The sequence below is a fragment of the Liolophura sinensis genome, chromosome 6 (genome assembly GCF_032854445.1).
Source record: "Liolophura sinensis isolate JHLJ2023 chromosome 6, CUHK_Ljap_v2, whole genome shotgun sequence".
NCBI lineage: Eukaryota > Metazoa > Mollusca > Polyplacophora > Chitonida > Chitonidae > Liolophura > Liolophura sinensis.
In genome coordinates this window covers 35,497,623-35,521,385 of record NC_088300.1, presented here as the reverse complement: position 1 = coordinate 35,521,385, position 23,763 = coordinate 35,497,623, and the positions used below count along the sequence as shown (strand labels likewise).

The 23,763-nt window shown below is 39.1% G+C and overlaps 1 protein-coding gene across 1 annotated transcript in view; it reads right to left on the bottom strand.

Annotated features, from left to right (window-relative positions):
• LOC135467134 (neurogenic locus Notch protein-like) overlaps positions 1-23,333 on the bottom strand; it is a 25,034-nt gene extending 1,701 nt beyond the window's left edge. Inside the window, exons 1-26 of the mRNA XM_064744896.1 lie at positions 23,214-23,333; positions 22,407-22,548; positions 21,656-21,746; positions 20,689-20,850; positions 19,931-20,314; positions 19,394-19,537; positions 18,139-18,255; positions 16,822-16,970; positions 15,979-16,033; positions 15,355-15,501; positions 14,520-14,690; positions 13,293-13,676; positions 12,733-12,861; positions 11,975-12,088; positions 11,215-11,513; positions 10,680-10,776; positions 9,166-9,285; positions 8,166-8,336; positions 7,192-7,599; positions 6,535-6,833; positions 6,001-6,097; positions 5,306-5,425; positions 4,448-4,618; positions 3,473-3,880; positions 2,758-2,903; positions 1,878-1,977 (exon numbers count right to left, since the gene is read on the bottom strand). Coding sequence (XP_064600966.1) covers positions 1,878-1,977; positions 2,758-2,903; positions 3,473-3,880; positions 4,448-4,618; positions 5,306-5,425; positions 6,001-6,097; positions 6,535-6,833; positions 7,192-7,599; positions 8,166-8,336; positions 9,166-9,285; positions 10,680-10,776; positions 11,215-11,513; positions 11,975-12,088; positions 12,733-12,861; positions 13,293-13,676; positions 14,520-14,690; positions 15,355-15,501; positions 15,979-16,033; positions 16,822-16,970; positions 18,139-18,255; positions 19,394-19,537; positions 19,931-20,314; positions 20,689-20,850; positions 21,656-21,746; positions 22,407-22,463 — 4,540 coding nt within the window. The 5' untranslated portion in view covers positions 22,464-22,548; positions 23,214-23,333. The remainder of the gene's footprint in view (positions 1-1,877; positions 1,978-2,757; positions 2,904-3,472; positions 3,881-4,447; positions 4,619-5,305; positions 5,426-6,000; positions 6,098-6,534; positions 6,834-7,191; positions 7,600-8,165; positions 8,337-9,165; positions 9,286-10,679; positions 10,777-11,214; positions 11,514-11,974; positions 12,089-12,732; positions 12,862-13,292; positions 13,677-14,519; positions 14,691-15,354; positions 15,502-15,978; positions 16,034-16,821; positions 16,971-18,138; positions 18,256-19,393; positions 19,538-19,930; positions 20,315-20,688; positions 20,851-21,655; positions 21,747-22,406; positions 22,549-23,213) is intronic.
• Between the last annotated feature and the right edge of the window lie 430 nt (positions 23,334-23,763).

Below are 23,763 nucleotides of genomic sequence, written 5' to 3'. Positions count from 1 at the left end.
GCTAACCAACTGAGCCACGAAGTCCCCCAATGTGTTACTGTGAACACTTTTGATAAACTACACAAACAATAGTACTATTTTCATTACCATATTATATCAGGTCAGGTTAAAAAAATTAGTTTCATAGTAACTAGCATAAAGAGCACAAATTCAAAGCACTGAGTTCACTTTATATAGTGCAAATGTCTCACCAATGCTTCCACAGTTTCTACCCTTGAAACCAGGACGGCAGGAACATCTGTATCCCATTACACTGTCAGGTATACAGGTCGATCCAAATAAACATGGGTTGCTTTGGCAAGTGGCATTCGCTGAAACAGGTAAACAAACTGTCATTTATAATTATCAAAGCCTCAACCACTCATGACACTACTCCAATTCCATCTGGAGAATTTGCTCAACAGGTATGCCTCAATGAGGGAAGGAACAGGATACCTAACAAACTTCGTGTAACATTACCTCATTGCCCCATCAGAGCAGTGCACCACTTCCAGCCACCAAGGTTTTCAGAAATGTTTAAGTGGTGGAATTTCGTACATTTCCTGTCTAAAGCTTAGACTGAATTAACATGTTTCATGTCCTAGCAATTGAAAGACAAGCACTGATGTAATCTGAGACAGTTTACAGCCAACAAGAAAAAAGGAAGATGTAATTTCGAACATCCTTTGTCCAAAGCTGGGACTGAACTAACATCTGTTATGTCCTAGCGATTGAATGAGTGCGTGCTTGGGGTTTAACGTCATGCTCAACAATTTTTCAGTCATATGACAACAAAGGAATCATTAGGGTGTATGTAATGTACCTCCTTGTTGCAGGACAGATTTCCACCGTTCTTTTATCTAGTGCTGCTTCACTGAGACAACTGAACGAAGGCAAGTAAGCTGCTCCGCCTGAGCCATTATACTGATACGAGTCAACCAGTTGTTGTACTATCCCCTTAATGCTGAATGCCAAGCAAAGGAAGTTACAACTTCCTCTTTAAAGTCTTAAGTGTGACGCGATAGAGGATTGAACCCGGATCTACCGCTCCCGAATCAGACGCTCTACCAACTGTGCTATCCGGGCCAGTACGATTGAATGACAAGCACTGTTCCCAACACCTTGGGTGAAACAGACCTCAACCTTACTTTACAATAAATGACCCAAAATTTCACCCTGGGATATGGAAAGTGTATCCCAGGATTCATTGCGTTAGCTGTGGGTCTTACATCAGGGGAGGTCAGGGGATTATGCTGACCATTCAAGAATGTAATAAACAAAGTCATGCTTCACTCAGCCGTCCGTCTATGCTCCTACCACCAACAGTTCATGTTTTCCTCAGTTTTAATCATAATAATTTTAGTACATGCCCTTGTTTTATTATCATTATTTTGTTATAAATGGGAATTTGGGAGAAAACAGCATGACTACCCAGTAACTTTACACATGTAGAGTGTCACGTCAAATATCCGTTTTTAAACTGCAGGGCTCTCCGTATATAAAGTTATATCAGAATTTAGCACACCGTGAATCCATACTAGCAAACCAGGCCTACCAGCGCACAAGATGATGAAGTCAAAATGCGATCAAAGCAACACCTACACACATGCACTTGCACCGCTGCAGCTGAACATTTCTTGTTCATTCTGGCATAATTTAAAGGCTGTCAACTTCCTCCCATCTTTCATAACATGAATACTTAATTTATTTAATATTTAATCCTGTCTCCTCAGGGGAGATTTTAGTCATACAGACTAGTTTTATCAACAAGTAGATACAAGCCACCTACAATCTCGCATATAATGAGCTACTGGGCAAAAAAGGCTTACTTTAGAATATTTTAAAAAATTTTAAAGATTGAACCAAAAACTAAAAAAATACCTTTCAGTATCTCTTACCTCTACATACAGTAGTAGCTTGACATTCCTCAGCCCCTGGTCCCACATATCTACACTGCTGCTCTACAACACAGTGTGTCCCAGGAGAACAGTACTTCATCTGATAAAACCAAAGACAGGCATTCATGAATCATCAGCTTTCTTATCTATTTCTATATACAGTGTTCTGTTTGGTGATGAACACAATGTCAGAGACACACTAAGTTCAAAGCCATTTTCTAAAGAAAAAGAAAAATAATGTGCAATGCACTAAATACACCATGCAAGCACAGGTGCAAAAAACAATATATGTTCACAAAGTCCTTGTGACAGAAGTTCAATGACTTTGAAATAACAGGTCAATGTCATTTACATGATTAATTACACGCTATAATGTACAAGTTTGAAGAGAATTGCTGGTAGCATTTAAGAGAAATTTTTTTGAGCCTTCCATAAAATTTATATCCAGATAATCTTGAGGAAACTGGTCATGGTCACAAAAAATGACAGCAGTTCTTTCCAATGTCTACATGTACATTTGGAGTAAGTTTGGTAAAGCTGTCTGGATGGACAAATGGACGGATAAAAATATGACTATAGAAAGCATTGTGATGTCCAGCTTGGACTTATTAGACATTGCGGCCAAAGTGTCCGAGTCCCAGCTCAGTGAACGTAATGACTGAGAGTGGTAAAATGAAAGCATAGATCGACACAAGATTAACAGATCTCACAGCTAATCAACACCGAATCCAAAAAATTAACTGAAGATTGTGCACTTAAAATTAGCAATAACAGCTGCTTAATTAATCCTACAATACGGCTTCCATAATGTCACATGTCATGCATTCCGTTTCAGACTTAATACACAGCAATAATACAGATCTAACCTTAAACCACTAACCTGGCAAAGTGATGGGGCAGTCTGGCGATGCATCTCACAATGTCTGCCTTCATACCCACATGCACAATCACAGTAATAGTCGCTTCCCAATGGCACACATGTTCCTCCATTCCAACATGGCTTGCTTGAGCAAATGTCACCATCATCTGGGAAAAGATTGGGAGGAATTGATATTTGATTCATATGTCCAAGCATTATTTCTTCAAGGTCAACAGTGTCCATACCTTTGTAAGAAGTGAGTGAGTGAGTGCTTGGGGTTTAATGTCATATTTCACAATTTTTCAGTCATATGATGACGAAGTGCATGTAATGTGCCTCCTTGTTGCAAGACGGAATTATACCACTCTTGCTGGTGCTGCTTCACTGGGACGACTTACCGAAGGCCAGGAAGCCACCCCGCCCGAGTACAACATTGAGTCCTGACTGATTCTGAGAGACCTACTAACGTTAGAATGGTGTTCTGCCATTTGCTTAGATTTATTTATTTCCCTGGTGCTTTACGCCATGCTGAAGAATATTTCACTGATATGACGGTAGCCAGCTTAAAGGTGGGAGGAAACCAGGCACACCTTTTTTTTTTTAGCCTATTTGACATGGTTTAGCTTTAACGGTCTTCTAAAACATTATCAGCTTCATAACATAATTAATCAACATTTTTACATCTTGTACATAAATCTTAGACTGGTCTCAATCTAAATGAACTGGCACAACTGACCTTGACGACGACAGACGGGTTTCCACGGATAATAGGTCACCTGGCCTACCATCTCTCCAGTCTCAACATCGGCACAGTAACACAGCTGGATGCTTCCATTCATAAACCTAGAACACTGCACAGGCTCAAACTCCTGGGTGTCATATGTACAGTTGGGGTAAGGCAAGGCTAGATACTGGCTTGACATGTTCAGTAAAGCACCCACACTCAGGCTTTGTAGTTCACCCAGACTGCCCAGGAGCTGAGACACATCCACCTTGTACATCTGGTAGATGTAACGTTGAACTCGATTATCCTCAGCAAAAATCATCAGCTGTGATAGCGTAACGTTGTCTACATGGCTCAGGTTTCGCAAGCTTTCCTTCACCATCATCATAGTGTAGTTCTGCTGTTCACACAAGCTCGCACCTAACAACAACAACAAAACAGACCTAAGTTGGTTAGTGCTGATGATCACATATGTAAAAGATGTCAAAGAGCATCAAAAAATTTGCAGTTACAAATTAGCACACAGAAATCCACGTTCTGGGGTAAAGAACTAGATTGGCATTTGTAATAAATTTAACCAATAACCAAATTAATACCAAAATCACAATATTTTCCTTTGATATGCAAATGTTTTATACCCAATAAAGGCTTGCAGAAATCTCAAATATAATGATCCATAATGTCAACTTTAGTGGTACTGAGCAAAAAGGCTTACTTTAAAATATTTTTCAAAATTTTAAAGATTGAACCAACAAACTGGTTCAACAAGTACCCAAATCTCCAAAACTATACTTATCCTTGATTTGTTACGAATGAAAACAACGTTACCCACAGGATTTTCATGCTGACAGGAAAAAAATGATGGTAAACGAAAGTAGAAGACATCCACTCAAAAAATAGACGTGTACATACGTGTATAATAAACGTATACTACTTCATTGTAACTCAATGGGTTTTCACACTCTTATTACAGTAAGTCTTCCTCACCTGTAGCTTCTGGCCAGACACACCTGACCCCCGAGTCTGAGAGACAACATTTCTGGTCATTCCCACAGTCAGAGTCCACAACACAGTCTGCTCCTAGTGATGATGGAGATGCCACTAACTTGTGAAGCAGTTTCACTATGTCCACTTTCCCACAAACTCCCCGGTGTGAGGCTGAAAACAATTATAGGCATTACCAACAAACATATCTAAGCAAAATTCTTACCAGGCAACAAAAGCCACAGCTTAAAATCAACAGCAGTACATGTTTGTAGATTAGTTGCCATTTTGTATTCCACATTGACTTCCTTTCCAATTAATGAAAAAACGAAAAAAAAAAACAAAAAAACAAAGGCACACACATATAACAAGCTGTTCAGAAAAACCTCCTAAATTTGAAATCATTCCAGATTTTTAAACGCAACGGTTTTATGTCACACTTCCTATCACTTGAAGGACATTAGACAATTTTGTGAAAATTCCAGTATATCAGAAAAAGTATTATTGAAAGAGCTGTATTTTTCACTTGATTAACAGCAACCATATGCAGGAACATCAAATCCCAGAAGCTAGATGCCTGCTCAGTCTAACATCCTATTTCACACATGCATGTCAAAAATTGCTACTACTTGACCGATGATTCTGAAATTTCCATGAAAGGTGTCTAATGTATGTATATACAGTGTATGCTTGGGGTTTTAAAGTCGTGCTTAAAAAATGTTCAATGTCACCAGTGCTGCCCAGAAAACACCCGACATGCCAACCCTCCCAGTCAAATTATACTGACACTGGGCCAACCAGTCCTGGCTCTCTCAATATATACAAAAGTGAATTACAGCAAATGACAACTGGCAATCTTACCCGGGATGCCACAATTTCTCCCTGTAAATCCCTGCTGACACCAACACCTGTAACCCTGCACACTGTCCTGGGTGCAGGAACCACCAAACATACAGGGGTTAGTGCTGCACATGTCTCTGGCTGAAAGTATGCAATGTCCAGTACATCAGAACAAGCAAAACAAATGATCATCTAACATACAAACTCTATACATCCTTGTAGGGAAAAAACTAATTGCTTTACAACACATTGGCCTTTATTAGAAAACAGATATACGAAAGAGGTAAGGAGAAAGAGGTGTTTTCAAAACAGCACCTCTTCATTAAATTTATAACAAGGGGAGTAATAACTAGACTAAAATCCTTTATTACTGACAACGGCATACACAATTTCTATTGGTGTCTCACTGACAAAGGGCAAACACAATCTGTATTGGTGTATCACTGACAGAGAGCAAACACAATCTGTATTGTTGTCTCATTCACAAAGGCTCAGCAGAAGCTGTATTTTTGTGACTCAATGACAAAGAGTCAGTAGATCCTATATTTATGTTTCACTGGAAAAGGCCAACAGACGCTGTATTTGTGTCTCACTGGCAAGGCATCGTGTCTTGCTGGCAAACTGTCAGCAGAAGCTGTGCTTATCTCACTGGCAACTGGTTAGTAAGAGCTGTATTTGAAAAGTGTCTATTATATGTACTTGTATGTATGCCATACCTTTACATACAGGAGTTGTTCTGCATGTCTTATTGCCCTCTCCCACCTTACACTCCTCCTGTGCTACACAGTACATCTCAAGGGGGCAGAAAAAATTCTGTAGGTGAAACAACAACATCCAACATACATAAGCCTGTAAACCAAGATAAACTATGCATGCTAACTGCATGTATTTTAGGAAACATGTAACCTACTGCATATGTGCTCTACAAATTTGCCTGAGAAAAATTGCAATTTTAGAGGTAAAAAAAAAACAATAAATAGTTACTTCTAGAATTTAAACATACCAGTAGATCATTTTATCTTCCAAAAAAAAAACAACAAAAAAAACCCGTCAGAGACATGCAAAATGTGTAACTTATACACAGACAAAATTTTAGGCCAAATACAGAAAGCAATTTAGTGAACGCAATGCACCATAGTTTTCATTATTAGAATGATACCTAATTCTTGCTTGTGCCACATCTTATTTTGTACAGCTGAATTTCAAAAAGTGAAAAGATTTAAAGTTTGTTTTACTTTAACAGGATTTACCTGACAGACTCCAGTAGGAGGGGGTACAGTTCCATTGTGATACTCGCAATTTCGACCATAGAATCCAAAGAAACACATGCATCTGTAGCCATTGGTGCCTTCAGGCATACAGGATCCGCCATTTTCACAGATTGTTGGCGTCCTTGTGCAGACTGTCCCCGCCGTTCCGTTGTAGAATTGGCAACGGTCGCCATAGTAGCCACTCATACACATACACCTGTAGTTCTCATTGCCCACAGGCTGGCACGTTCCACCAGACCCACAAAGGTTAAGTGTTCTGGAGCAAGCAGTGCCGACATCTGCCCCACAGAAAAGAAATGAAAAGTCAGTGAATCAGCTTCAAACCTGCTCTGACAGCCATTCATTTATGTCACGCCATTCAACCCAGTGTGATATAGTTGCATTTACCATTCGGTTTGCTTAGACGGCAGAATAATATCAAACTGAAAATATTTAAGTTTTTAGTTTCTTATATTTACCTGCCTCTAAAAATGTAAATTTTGGCTAGTCAGGTCATTTTTTTAGCTTATTTGCCATGGTTTAGCTTTAACGGTTTTCTAAAACATTATCAGCTTCATAACACAATTAATCAACATTTTTACATCTTGTACATAAATCTTAGACTGGTCTCAATCTAAATGAACTGGCACAACTGACCTTGACGATGGCAGACGGGTTTCCACGGATAATAGGTCACCTGGCCTACCATCTCTCCAGTCTCAACATCGGCACAGTAACACAGCTGGATGCTTCCATTCATAAATCTAGAACACTGCACGGGCTCAAACTCCCGGCTGTCATATGTACAGTTGGGGTAAGGCAAGGCTAGATACTGGCTTGACATGTTCAGTAAAGCACCCACACTTAGGCTTTGTAGTTCACCCAGACTGCCCAGGAGCTGAGACACATTCACCTTGTACATCTGGTAGATGTAACGTTGAACTCGATTATCCTCAGCAAAAATCATCAGCTGTGACAGCGTAACGTTGTCTACACGGCTCAGGTTTCGCAAGCTTTCCTTCACCATCATCATAGTGTAGTTCTGCTGTTCACACAAGCTCGCACCTAACAACAACAACAAAACAGACCTAAGTTGGTTAGTGCTGATGATCACATATGTAAAAGATGTCAAAGAGCATCAAAATATTCGCAGTTACAAATTAGCACACAGAAATCCACGTTCTGGGGTAAAGAACTAGACAGCATCTGTAATAAATTTAACCAATAACCAAATTAATACCAAAATCACAATATTTTCCTTTGATATGCAAATGTTTTATACCCAATAAAGGCTTGCAGAAATCTCAAATATAATGAACCATAATGTCAACTTTAGTGGTACTGAGCAAAAAGGCTTACTTTAAAATATTTTTCAAAATTTTAAAGATTGAACCAACAAACTGGTTCAACAAGTACCCAAGTCTCCAAAACTATACTTATCCTTGATTTGTTACGAATGAAAACAACGTTACCCACAGGATTTTCATGCTGACAGGAAAAAAATGATGGTAAACGAAATCAGAAGACATCCACTCAAAAAACAGACGTGTACATACGTGTATAATAAACGTATACTACTTCATTATAAGTCAATGGGTTTTCACACTCTTATTACAATAAGTCTTCCTCACCTGTAGCTTCTGGCCAGACACACCTGACCCCCGAGTCTGAGAGACAACATTTCTGGTCACTCCCACAGTCAGAGTCCACCACACAGTCTGCTCCTAGTGATGATGGAGATGCCACTAACTTGTGAAGCAGTTTCACTATGTCCACTTTCCCACAAACTCCTCGGTGTGGGGCTGAAAACAATTATAGGTATTACCAACCAACATATCTAAGCAAAATTCTTACCAGGCAACAAAAGCCACAGCTTAAAATCAACAGTAGTACATGTATGTAGATTAGTTGCCATTTTGTATTCCACATTGACTTCCTTTCCAATTAATGAAAAAACGAAAAAAAAAAACAAACAAAAACAAAGGCACACACTTATAACAAGCTGTTCAGAAAAAATTTGAAATCATTCCAGATTTTTAAACGCAACGGTTTTATGTCACACTTCCTATCACTTGAAGGACATTAGACAATTTTGTGAGAATTCCAGTATATCTGAAAAAGTATTATTAAAAGAGCTGTATTTTTCACTTGATTAACAGCAACCATATGCAGGAACATCAAATCCCAGAAGCTAGATGCCTGCTCAGTCTAACATCCTATTTCACACATGCATGTCAAAAATTGCTACTACTTGACCGATGATTCTGAAATTTCCATGAAAGGTGTCTAATGTATGTATATACAGTGTATGCTTGGGGTTTTAAGTCGTGCTTAAAAAATGTTCAATGTCGCCAGTGCTGCCCAGAAAACACCCGACATGCCAACCCTCCCAGTCACATTATACTGACACTGGGCCAACCAGTTCTGAATCTTAGCTACTGTATATAAACCTCTCAGTACTGAGTGTCAAGCGAAAAGTGTCTTATCCATGGTGTACAAATATCAAACCTTATGTGTACCTATAAAACATTTTAGTCACTGCATAATTAAAAATGTTATAGTTTTCCTTTTTTCTGGCTCTTTCGATATATACAGAAGTGAATTACAGCAAATGACAACTGGCAATCTTACCCGGGATGCCACAATTTCTCCCTGTAAATCCCTGCTGACACCAACACCTGTAGCCCTGCACGCTGTCCTGGGTGCAGGAACCACCAAACATACAGGGGTTAGTGCTGCACATGTCTCTGGCTGAAAGTATGCAATGTCCAGTACATCAGAACAAGCAAAACAAATTATCATCTAACATACAAACTCTATACATCCTGTCTTTGTAATGGCATGAGCATCCATTGCTGGAAAAAAACTAAATGGATTGGCCTTTATTAGGGAACAGATATACGAAAGCGGAAATGAGAAAGAGGTGTTTTAAAGCAACAGTAATAGTAACTCCTTTATTACTGACAACAAAGTCCATAGAAAAACAAACATAAGATGTTGTATTTAGCAGCTTAAGGAGATATTAAGGTCCAATAATTTGCTCTGCCAAATTTCTGTAGTGCCCTATATGTTACATGTAACACCATTCAACTTCAAATTCTGAAAAACACATATACATGTAGTACATAGGTTAACTTGTTTGATTTTCTCAGATTGATTTAATTGAAATAGCAGCATCAATCCACGGTTCACACTTCATGTAATATGACACCACGTTATAAGCTGTACTTGTGTCTCACTGGCCAAGTGCCTCTCCTATAAGTATTGCTGTTTCCTTGACAAAAGGCAAACACAATCTGTATTGGTGTATCATTGACAAAAAGGCAAACACAATCTGTATTGGTGTCTCATTGACAAAAGGCAAACGAAATCTGTATTGGTGTCTCATTGGTAAAGGCCCAGCAGAAGCTGTATTTTTCTGTCTCACTGACAAAAGGCAAACACAATCTCTATTGGTGTCTCACTGACAAAGGGCAAACACAATCTGTATTGGTGTATCATTGACCAAGGGCCTACACAATCTGTATTGGTGTATCATTGACCAAGGGCCTACACAATCTGTATTGGTGTCTCATTGGTAAAGGCCCAGCACAAGCTGTATTTTTCTGTCTCACTGACAAAAGGCAAACACAATCTCTATTGGTGTCTCACTGACAAAGGGCAAACACAATCTGTATTGGTGTATCATTGGCAAAGGGCAAACACAATCTGTATTGGTGTCTCATTGACCAAGGGCCTACACAATCTGTATTGGTGTCTCATTGACAAAGGGCAAACACAATCTGTATTGGTGTCTCACTGACAAAGGGCAAACACAATCTGTATTGATGTTTCATTGACCAAGGGCATACACAATCTGTATTGGTGTCTCATTCACAAAGAGCAAATACAATCTGTATTGTTGTCTCATTCACAAAGGCTCAGCAGAAGCTGTATTTTTCTGTCTCAATGACAAAGGGTCAGTAGATCCTATATTTATGTGTCACTGGAAAAGGCCAACAGACGCTGTATTTGTGTCTCACTGGCAAGGCATCGTGTCTTGCTGGCAAACTGTCAGCAGAAGCTGTGCTTATCTCACTGGCAACTGGTTAGTAAGAGCTGTATTTGAAAATTGTCTATTATATGTACTTGTATGTATGCCATACCTTTACATACAGGAGTTGTTCTGCATGTCTTATTGCCCTCTCCCACCTTACACTCCTCCTGTGCTACACAGTACATCTCAAGGGGGCAGAAAAAATTCTGTAGGTGAAACAACAACATCCAACATACATAAGCCTATAAACCAAGATAAACTATGCATGCTAACTGCATGTGTTTTAGGAAACATGTAACCTACTGCATATATGCTCTACAAATTTGCCTGAGAAAAATTGCAATTTTAGAGGTAAAAAAAAAACAATAAATAATTACTTCTAGGATTTAAGCATACCAGTAGATCATTTTATCTTCCAAAAAAAAAAACAACAAAAAAAACCCATCAGAGACATGCAAAATGTGTAACTTATACACAGACAAAATTTTAGGCCAAATACAGAAGGAAATTTGGTGAAACGCAATGCACCATAGTTTTCATTATTAGAATGATACCTAATTCTTGCTTGTGCCACATCTTATTTTGTACAGCTGAATTTCAAAAAGTGAAAAGATTTAAAGTTTGTTTTACTTTAACAAGATTACCTGACAGACTCCAGTAGGAGGGGGTACAGTTCCATTGTGATACTCGCAATTTCGACCATAGAATCCAAAGAAACACATGCATCTGTAGCCATTGGTGCCTTCAGGCATACAGGATCCGCCATTTTCACAGATTGTTGGCGTCCTTGTGCAGACCGTCCCCACAGTCCCGTTGTAGAATTGGCAATGGTCGCCATAGTAGCCACTCATACACATACACCTGTAGTTCTCATTGCCCACAGGCTGGCACGTTCCACCAGCCCCACAAAGGTTAAGCGTTCTGGAGCAAGCAGTGCCGACATCTGCCCCACAGAAAAGAAATGAGACGTCAATGAAAAAAAGGGATGGCCTGCTGGTCTGTAGATAGCCATTCATTTATTTCTTTATATACTTTAATATATCTATTTAATTATGTCACGCGATACAACCTAGTGTGATATGTAAGGATTTACGTGATTCAATGAACTGGAACATGGTATACATGTACACATAGTTGCATTATTCACTGTGAAATCCAGAGTCATTGTGACACACTTAATTTCCTCAAACTTTTAGCATATGAAAGAGTGACTTTAAGTCCACTTTATACACATTTTTTAAGTTGATTTTGGAGACAAAACTAAATTGGTTGGATTGGTCAATTTCAGGACTTCACAAAAAGTGTAATTTAACCATTCTACACAGTTATTCTGAATATGCTTGAATAAACACCTTGCAAACATTCGAAAAAGTTGAAGAATTACATTATCCACTGGGCACTCACATGATTCACAGTGGGCTCCAGAGAAACCAGCACGGCACCCGCATGCATAGCGATCGACTCCGAATGCCGTACACACACCTTGGTTTTGACAAGGGCTACTGCTGCAAGCCAACTCTGATAACATAAACATATAAAGAGGCAACAGTAGATAATTAGATTTACTGGTTTAGGGAAGAAAAACATTCAAACCTGTAGCACACTGACCGGCAGGTTTTGCAGAACAGATTGTCCAGGTCAAGGGCAGACACTGATGACACAAACTGCGTCAATAAAGATCAAGGAATTGACAGCATTTGTTTCTGCCCAAAACATCTGAAAATATATGCTTTGTATGCATTTCAATTATTCATTTATTCGACTGGTGTTTTACATCATATTCCAGAATATTTAACTTATATGATGTCAGTATTATGTTGGGAGGAAAACCAGGCAGAGCCAAGGAAACCCACGACCATCAATAGCTAGCTGGTAAACATTCTCACATATGTTTGGAGAGGAAGCCAGCATGAGCTGGACCTAAATTCAGACTCCTGGGTCATTGTTTTGCATGAGCATGCTAACCTCAAGACCACAGAGGCCCCTTCTTCAATATACATGTAATTCATACACAAGTACGCATATTCTTTTTAATTGTCAGAAATATTAGTGAGGTTGACACATGCATAAACAGGCATACCTGCATCTGCTATGTCTACATATTACAAAGTCATGAACTCAAAGTCAAGTACAGGAAGATTATTTTCAACAAGAATACAAACCTTTGGGAGGCAGGCAAGTCTGGCCACAGGTCAAACTGCAGCACTTCTCTATCCCTGGACATTCATTATCCTTTGTACAAGGCACACTGCACTGGTCTCCTGCCTGTGCACTGCAGTTCCCTGGTTTGACTGAAACCAATGTGTTACAGCACAATTTGAGAAAATTTTGCTGTTTTATATCTGCCATTTACACATATAAACACATGTGGAAGTGTCCATTCAACATATGATACACTGAGAGTTGGTGATTGATACTTGATTGACACAGCAAACAGATGAATGGACGGAAGAGATAGACGTATGCAGCTGTATATCCAGCTAAGGGACATGGGAAGAGTTAACATTATGATCAATGCAATGATGAACACATCTTCAACAAAAGACTATGCCATTATGACAAATTCGAAAATCGAATGAATGATTATGGCCAATTGGGCAATACTGCAGCCATATTAATCGTGGCCAAGACATAACTGACAGAAATGGGAGTTGTTACAAACCAATAGGATCAATCACGACAAAAGTTCAACAGAAAGATGGAAATGTCCCGGGAGTTTTACCTGCACAGTTAATAACAGAGAGCGGTGCTGAGGGTCCCCAAGGATCGCCGGTCAGAACATTCACACAAGTGCAGTTGTCCCCACGACACTGGGCAGGGAAGAATCGCCCATCTCCCGTACAGTTGGGTGGTATTACTGGGCCGTCTATGGCTGCAGAAGACATAAACTGAGCCATGCTCCTATCCCCTACCAGATGAAGGATGGTCTGCAACTCACTCTCTGTTTTTCCAGACTTAAGGTAATAACCCTTGACCATTTCAACAATGTCAGTGGAGACTTTACCAAAGAATTCTGACACAGTGACGGTCTGAAGGCTTCTAAGAAGGGTCAGAGTCATATTGGTTTGTGCAGCTTCCAATCTTCGTATGTTACACACTGTAATATCTGAGGATGAAAGAAACATGACATAGTTTGGAACTTCAATTCATGTACAGCACATGTATTTGCATATATGCACAGTAGATACATGTAACAAAAACCAAAGTTCAATAGCACACATGCATGTAATGAAGTGATAATAACTGCTTTGAGAAACAGGTGATGTAATAACTCCACTCACATACGCGAACATTTACAACTGGCACTCATTCATACATGAACTAAATACACACGCACGCATCACATTATTTTTAAACTTACTATTTATTTGATTTGTGTATTACGCCGTCCTCAAACTCATAAGGTGGTAGCCAGAATTATGGTGAGACGAAAAAGGGCAGATCAAGCCCTAGGGAAACCCACGGCCGTCCATTTGTTTCTGGCATATTTCTCATGTATGCATTTCTACTTTGCACTATACTACTTTTATAATATCACAATCCCTAAATATTTCCTATAAAAACACATAATCTGTAATAATGTTTTCACTCTCTAACCCTAATTTGTCATTTCCTCTGTTCCTAGGAATTTTAATCCAAACTCTAATCATGATGGAACCCATTCCATAAAATATTTGGCAAGACCCTCCGTGGCTCAGTCGGTTAGCACGCTAGCGCAGCATAGTGACCCAGAAGCCTTTCACCAATGTGGTCGCTGTGAGTTCAAGACCAGCTTATGCTGGCTTCCTCTCCGGCCGTATGTGGGAAGGTCTGTCAGCAACCTGCGGATGGTCGTGGATTTCCCCCGGGCTCTGCCCGGTTTCCACCGTCCAAGAGCTTTCTGTCCAAGAGCTCTGACAATTTTAATTAATGGCTATTCACACTGGGCACTGGATCAGTTTGAACTCACCGGTCAGTGGCTGGGAGCATGTTTTTCCACACCTTTGGCTATAGCCACAGCATTTTGCCTGCCCTGAGCAATCCGCATCAAACATACATGTAGGTGGACATGCGTCATCATTCACATCACTCAATATCACTGCCGTTGTGTTAACTGGGGTACAACGTCCATCTTTTTTTTCTACAAAGGAAGAAAATACAAAAATCCTTTTCAGAATCAAAGCACAGAGATCAAATTTTACACACATAAGGAACATTTGAAAAGACTTGACTACCCTAATACTTCTAAAATTTGGGACAGACATTAGAAGTGTTGAATGTTTCATTTCTTTACCAGCCTTTTAGACAAGTAAAGATAAAGGTATGCTGTTCACTAGATGGTCTAACCATGTGGGAAAAAAGGTTCCTCAACAGACTCATTCCTGCTAGAATTACATATAAATTGGCTAAAATAAGCAGGGCAAGTGTCCCAAATTTCAGAAGAAATAGGGTATTATCGAAGCAAATCTCCCATTATGACCCCATATACTATGGGGTCGTATCAACTTACTCCAAAAAAAAAAAAGCTTATCTACTGTCACCATGAACAAATCTAATTTAGAATGCTGTGGAAAATAGACCACAGTAAATGATACTTATAGCAAATAAAATTTCACCAAATTTTTCACATATCTATCGCCTTCCTAAATGCAGTGTGCTACAGAAATTTGATTAGTTGGTGAAATATCAAATGAAGTACACAATCATATGAATTACTGTTAGGGAAATTTCACAAGATTTTCTACCAAATTTGTACAGCAGGGTGATTTTTGTGGGAAATCCTATGATATTATTGCTAAACTGACCTGCTATTTCACAATTAACGCCTGAAAAACCTGGTTTACAGACACAGCGGTGGTGACGGTAGTCATCCAGGTAACACTCAGCATTCACACTACAGTACACAGCAGAGGTACTAGCATTGCACGAGAACTGTGCCAATTCTGCTTTACCTGAGGGGGGAAAAATAAAACATGTAGCTGCATTAAAGCATTATTCCAGACACATCCTAACAAAGAGTAAATGCTGCAGATAAAATTTACTAAAATACATGCAAAACTTTCGATCTTAATACGTTGGACAAAAAAGTGAATGTGTACATAAAATTTTATCAATATCCAACAATATTTTAAGGAATTACAGATCAATGCCTGACAGAGGGACAGAGATGGGAGGTTAGGAGTTCAAAACTCAAACTGGATTTGTAACTTGTTATGGTGATACCTTGTCCAAAGTTTCTCTTCAATACAATAAAATGTTCCGCAAAAAACTTCAGAAAACTGACAGACTGGCCGGCTGACAGGTGAGGTGCAAACATATAGTCTTCCCACCCCTACCCCAACCCCGGGTACCAGAAGGAAACTAATTAAAATGTACGTGTATTTTTAGGAGTGTTGTTAAGCTAGTGATGACAGGGCACATGTACTTACTGTAACAGGTAGCCTGTTGTTCTCTAACGAGACACATCTCATCAGCAGTACAGCCCTGGCAGCGTATAACAAAACAACACCAGCAATTAATTCACATCAGTTCTTTTAAAGCATCTGAATGTTCAGCACTGGAAAACATTCAATCCAAAACAAGTGAACTAAATGTGATTTCCACTAAAGCAGTATTCTGTACCATATGCTATTTTATAATTATACAAGTTTTCAGGTATACAGACAGGCGGATGAACAGATGGGTACTGACAAAACTTGGTCTGAACTTTTCTGTTGGATAACCCAAATAAAACCAAAGAATACAACATATAAAAATACACAGAGCCCTGTCTGTATATATAGAGATACTGAAAAATACAGGAAGGTGAAAAGTAATCAGTAAACTAACAAAACAGGTAAGTACAAAAATTCACATTCATTGCCTACTTATTTGTTAGACTGGGGTTTACATTGCAGTGCCTTACTCATGTGACAGCTGCAATATGCAACTTTTGACCTAAATGATAAAATATTACATCTGACTGCACATATGAAATAAAAAAAAGCATAACTTTTCTACCTTCCACTTCAAAAGACTCCTCAGCTTTGTAAAATTATTCATTTATTTCATTGTCGTTCAATGCTACATTCAAGAATGTTTTCACTCATATGACAGCACCAAGGTTTTTTGGGGGAAACAAGGGTGCTCAGGGTAGGTAAAGCTGCCGATGAAATGATGCCAAGCTTGATTCAATCAACTAAAACAAGCCGATGGCCTTTAACAATATAAGCCTGCTAAAGAATCAAAAGAGAAACAAAATGGAAGATAAATAGAGAAAATTTACAACTCACCACAGCGTCACATGGATCACTGGAGGTAAAGGAACCCTCACAGAACTGACCCCGGTACGGGAATTCACAGATACAGGACACCAGCCCATCCTCAACATCACACATACCCCTATTTAAGCACGGGTCAGTGTCACAGGGAGACGGTTCAGCTACAATGCACAATGTATATAACCAGTTCATATCTTCACCGTACTCAACCTAATGAACCCATCAATATTGACAAATTAAGACTGCGAAAGAGCTGGTCTGATTCAAACGTCTGACCTGAGTGGACCGTATAACAAGTTCATACAAGCCACTGCATGTTGTGTATCAATTCATCAGCGTTTGTCTGGAACTGGTAAACTAAATATTCAATTCACATATGTGTGCATTTTATTTATTTATTTGATTAGTGTTTTATGCCGTACTCAAGAATATTTCACTTATAAGACGGCGGCCAGCATTATGGTGGGAGGAAACCAGGCAGAGCCCAGGGGGAAACCCACAAGTTGCTGGCAGACCTTCTGTGTGCATTTTAAGTGATGTCATACAAGAAGAATGAATGAATGAATGAATGAATGATTATGGTTTCATGCCACATCGGCAATATTTCATCCATATTCATACAAGAAGACTCTTTGAAATCAGTGTCAAGTGGATGTTAGCTTCACAATTAAGTGCCCAATTAAGTGCCCAATGCAGAATACAAAAGTTACAGGCAGATGTTTTGAGGAAACTTTACAGAGCACATGTGAAACCAACTCATCTTTTCTTTTAGTTTTTGAACACAGGACTGACAGATGTACACATGTATCCACAGTGCCGTGATCTTTTATAGACACAAAACCACAATGAAACTGGTACAAGCAGGGTTGGAACACAATATTTGAGAGATATATATGTATCCACAGCACCGTGATCTTTTATAGACACAAAACCACAATGAAACTGGTACAAGCAGGGTTTAAACACAAGGTCTGAGACATATACATGTATCCACAGTGCCGTGATCTTTTATAGACACAAAACCACAATGAAACTGGTACAAGCAGGGTTTAAACACAAGGTCTGAGACATATACATGTATCCACAGTGCCGTGATCTTTTATAGACACAAAACCACAATGAAACTGGTATAAGCAGGGTTGGAACACAATATTTGAGAGATATATATGTATCCACAGCGCCGTGATCTTTCATCATGGACACAAAACCACAATGAAACTGGTACAAGCAGGGTTGGAACACAAGATTTGAGATATATATATATCCACTGTGTATTGGTCTAACACAGACAAAACTTTTCCTCACCAAGAAAATGAAAGGTTGACTTACGTATTTCACAAAAGTTACCAGAAAATCTATCTGGGCAGGAGCAGTAGAATTCTTGAGGAGCATCACGTTTGGGGAAGCAGGAGCCAAAGTTTTGACAAACTACCCCGCTACATGGATCTAGTGACAACAAAAACACAGAATGGTTACACTTTTCTATGAAGTAGAGTTGAAAGTCACATTCAACAATAATTCTGTCATATCACACTGATCCGTCTCCTCATAGCACACCATCTCTATGCAACACATTTACAGTGCTGCCTCACCAAAATGCCAGGCCCAAGACACCAGAAATCGCACCCCACCCAGTCATCATATATGGTCTTGCCCAATACCCCTCTGATAAGCACAAAGCACGAAATTGGAAAGACTATTCCTGGCTCTGGGCTTACTCAAGGTTTCTTCCTTACATGTACATGGTCAATAGTAAAATAGTGTATTTATGCAATATTTCTTAACCTAGTAAATGTACTTTTATTCTTACTTGTAATATTAACATTATTTTTTTGGACAGTGTTTTCTGTTGTTTTTCTAGACACTACATATTGCACCTGTTTGATAATTGGCAGCAAAATTCTCCTCCATATTATCTTTAAGGGTTTTGAAGATTGCTCTTCTAGGTCGATTATTTTTTGGCAATACAAAAAACCTTTACACATTTTCTCAAAAACAAATCTTTCTGAAATCTTATATGCATATAAAGTGATACTAGTTCAACAAAGTTGATAAAAACTTTTGAAGCTTGACACCGGTCAAATATATGATGTCAAAAAAAGTTTTGAATGGTCATATGACTTTGATGTATTCCAGTGTATTTTGGGCTGGTGATTCGGACTCTGATTTAGCTGTTTGGTCTAGTCGCTTGATTTAAGATTTTGAAGTTACTTCATTTCAATATGACTGGCAGCGAACTGTAGCCTCACATGTACACTTTCTGAGAAATTATTTAATCTAAACATGAAGGGTTACTACACAATTTCATGATATTTAGCTGTCTGGTTAACTGTACATGATTTCCCAAACTGTATCTTAATAGGCCAATAGTACTGTGTCGCTTAGCGACTGCTCTGAAATGAAGCACTAGCTGAAAACCATTTGCACAGACCATGAAACTGCAGGCTGTTCTTCTTTTGTTCTTTTTTTTATTTTTTTACAGCAAAACTTCATTCTCCCACTAACATTAGGTTAAAAGTTAAGTTTGTTGCTAATTTTCTGAACAAAATGTCTAACCACACCAGTTACGTGTAGCTAATGTTACCTGCAGGTTTTTGGCAGGTGTTCTGGCCACACTCATCCTGACAGCACTTAAGTTCAGCATCACAGTCCCGGTCTTCTGTACAGCTGGCACCTGTACAGACTGCCTCTAGATCTAATTCAACCACTTGACACCTTCCTAGCTTCTCTGTAAAGATCGATTAAGCCACCATGTAAAATACTTACTGATTATTTGATTGGTATTTTATGCTGTTCTCAATGATAATTTAAGAGCAGTGTTTAAAAGGAGTGGCACGTGGTAAAAGTTTTGCTGTGCAAGAAGATTTACTACATTTGGTTAAAATAGTTTGCAGCAAGTCAAATGTGACCTGTGATCTGAGAAAGAATGTAGGTATATATGTTTGTGGTTTTATGTCGAACTTAACAGATTTCCATTCATATGACAACAGAGAGTCATTAGGTATTTGTCATACAATGTGTCACATAAGGTGCCATTTTTACTGTAGTGTGGGAATTTGTATATTTAGCTATGTCTTCCAATTATATACACCAAGGGCTTTTAAAAGCGTGATCACCTCACCTTGTGTACATGTCACTTCTCCCGGCCACATCACTTCTTCCCCTCTCCGTACACCAGCAACAACATCAACACAGAAACATGCCTTCTTAGTGCCATTGATATACAACCTGCACTGTCTGGGTTCAAAGTCGCCATCTGCGTTGCACTGGTAGTCGATGGGAGCTGTGTCGAGTTCATAAGCTTTCTTAACGACCTCGCCTATAGGCTGGTCCATCAGTAGGTCTTGGACAATGGGATCAAACCTGAAGAGGGCTCTGCTGTCAGGTACCTGCTTTAGTCCGTCCAGGTACTGCCTGTATTTGAGGTGGGTGACAGTGGAGAGGTTAGCCATGCCCTCGTAAAGGCTACGCTGGATCTGACGCTGGACTTGACAGGAAGACAGTCCTGGACAACATCGTAAACAAAATGATTGGTTGGTTGTTTCCTTGTCATTTGAGTTACTTTTTACCATCATTTCTGTTATATTGCTATGGGAGTTTTCTTGACATATCAGGGAGGTTAGGTTACATGTCATATGTAAACATGTATGTGGAAGGTCATAAAAATAAGTGGTGAAAATTTCACATCTTTCTCAGAGTAGCAAGTGATTGGTTAACGACAAATATTTTGTATGAACCATAAAAGATTACATTATATCCAATTAGAAGGAAAAAGTATTCAAATTCTGGCTAAATCTATGATCAGGAAATTAATCAGGAAAAAAATGTGCATTATCTGTGGTCAGACACTATGCAGAATTAAGTTAGTTGGTTACGTACCTTGCTGTCCAGGCTGGCAGGAGCTCTGACAGGGTCCTGTAGAACAGCAAACTTCCCCCTCAGAACACTCTTGATCACTCACACAGTTCACACCACACCTGTAGGTGCCCTCTGCTGTCTCTAACACAATCCTTGTGATGTTAGGCGGCTGGCAAATCAGAGCTGGCAAACAAGAATAACAATACTAATTTATGTTTCATTTATATACATGTATTATTTAAGGATAAAAATTAAGGATAAAAAAAGTATTCATTTTATAAATTAAGCCATCCTGAAGAAAATCACCCCATCACCAATAAAAATGTTGTCAGAAGTACTGCTGAAGGAAACCAAGAAGACAACGGAGGAAACCAAGGCAACAATGGGGGGAACAAAGAAGACAATGGCAGAAACCTCCGTCATTTTTTCATATCTTTCACATCTGTGTTAACAGAAAAAAACAGAGAAAAATCCTGACTGGCAAAAACTGGATTCAAACAGGGATGGCCTCTGACTGGTGAAGAGACTGTCGTCTAAATGAGAGTACAGTAACATCTAGGGGATTGAAACAAACCATGAATATTCATACACACTCAATCGCCTACAATAAGAAGGTAACAATCAGACACGACATCATCTTGAAAACATGAAACTATTCGGATTACCACATCTGTTTTCCCAATGCTATTTGTTAAAAATATTAATCCTTCCCTAAATGGATGGAGGATTCTCTATTCATCCGTCTTAAGAAAAAAAATACATACATACTTCCGATGCACAAACTCACAAAAAGCCGATAATCCCCATACTTATTAATCGAGGGCATTCCCTTAACACTTTTGACCCTGACCCGGTTGACCGCACACTTATCTGGGTACACTAACTTCAACCATGCTTATTAAATGCAATGAGAACATGCTGGACATTAAAGTTTCTGTTCCTATCACATGGAGATTTTGAGAATACAGCTTTGATAGGAAATACTCACACGATACACAACGTGGAATGGCAATACACTCTCCAATGGGAGGGCAGTGGTTTTCAACAACACACCTTGCTCCTGAGCCACAGCTTAGAGACTGAATAAACACAGAACATGCAGGCATGCAAACAAAAACATACAAACACATAAAAACTTACTTCCAACACTGTCTCCCCAACAAAACCGGAGTTCAAAGCTATTTTCGTCTCAATTTTTCTGCCATCACTCGTCATCACTGACTCACTGGGGTGTATTGTGAAAACAAAGGGGCATGGATTTGCTCTGAGCTCCTTGTCATGGATTTACTGTTACTTTAATATTAGCCATTTGGATATGCTTACTTTTTAAGAGGAAAATAAAACAATCCTAGATATACAATTCACAAATCACAAATTCGAATGTAAACTGATAAAATTACCCAACCATATTTATTTATCTGACAGATAAATATGACACCATGTAACAAGAATCTGTAGGATTTTTATGATGGTAGTTAGGTTATAGGTGCCAAAAGTAAACAAATCACATTCCCCACAGTACCTGACAATTTACAATCTGGACTAAAATTGTAGCCGGAAGAGCAATAGCTGGATTTGAACATTGGTCACCAGGCTGACAGTTATGGTGAGCTTCAGCCATCAGAACCACAAATCTGTAAATCAATGTTACGTTTCATCAAATACCAGTTCTTATTAATCCACTAGGATGGCAGGGTTGGATGTGCAAAATGCAGTTTAACCCCGGGGAGTTTGATTACCTGACAGGGGTCACCATCAGACGCCCTGGTCTCGCAGAACGAGCCCCTCAAACCCATCTAGGCAGGTACATTTCACCCCCCAACCCATCCTGCTGACAGCTCCCTCCATTCTGACACACGACACTTGAACAGTCACTCGCAGCTGTAAATCACATTAACACACAATAGATGCAAGAAAGAGTATTTTCAGCTATTTATCTTATCGTTGGGAAGAACAGGATTATATCATACAGCACTGTGTTTTTTAAATTTAAAAACAAATTATCTAGAATCAAATAAAACAGAAATCCATAAAGTCATTACAATTGAAACATTTGAACATTTGAAATTTGAAAAAAAAAATACAGGAGAGCACATAAAATAAAACAACATGCAACAGAATATTTCAGGAGCTTACACATAAAGAAGGAATCTTAAAGTCAATTTTTATCTTGTGGTATGAATAGAAAATTAAAAACACAAAACCAGATGTGTATTACTCATTGCAGTCTTGAGACTTCCATCTTGAATGAAATGGTAGGTTTGCTGAGCATGGCTAGCAAATACAGCATCACTTCTACAGCCTATTTTCTCACATAACAACTTTCAATTTTCAAAGATGTGAGTGAACGTTATGTTGTCCATACATGTAATGATAGACTTGACTGTAAACTTCACGACATTTTGAAGAATGGGCCCTCTTACCATGACTTGCACAGTTCCACTGTTTACGAACTACGACAATAATCAGTGTGTTAATTGTTTTGTGGTTCACCATGGTATGATTAGGGACTGATTAAGCCCTAGTCAACTCATTCATTCACTAACCTGTTTGCTGGTCACAGTTACGGCCCGTCCAGCCTGGTGAACAGGTACAGATGTAGCCATTGGTGGCATCATTCCTACATGTTCCAGCCTCACAGGGGTTACGGGAGCAGTCCAACACACCTAAAACCAGGACCAGGACAGCTCAGTGAAGAGAAAACAGGTGAGTATGAGCTTGTGCAATTTATAGCGTTTACAGAATAAACATATGTGTGCAGATTACAAATCTGTCAGAACAGTACAAACATGGCTTATACACGGTGAACATGGTCCAGAGTTGAGTGGACACTGTTCATGGTTGAGTCAACATGGAACACACAGTACACAGCTGGGTCAAAGGGGTACACAACTTAGTCAACATGGTACACACTCGAGTCCACATGGTACGCACTTGAGTAAACATGGCACACCAACAGGGTACACAACTACATGTACCCTACTTCCTCAACTTTTCTGCATGTGAACGATCAACTTTCAATGCAATTTATACACAGTTTTAATTTCATGTTGAAGACAAAATATTTTCATTGGCCAGTTTCAGAGCTTCATAAAG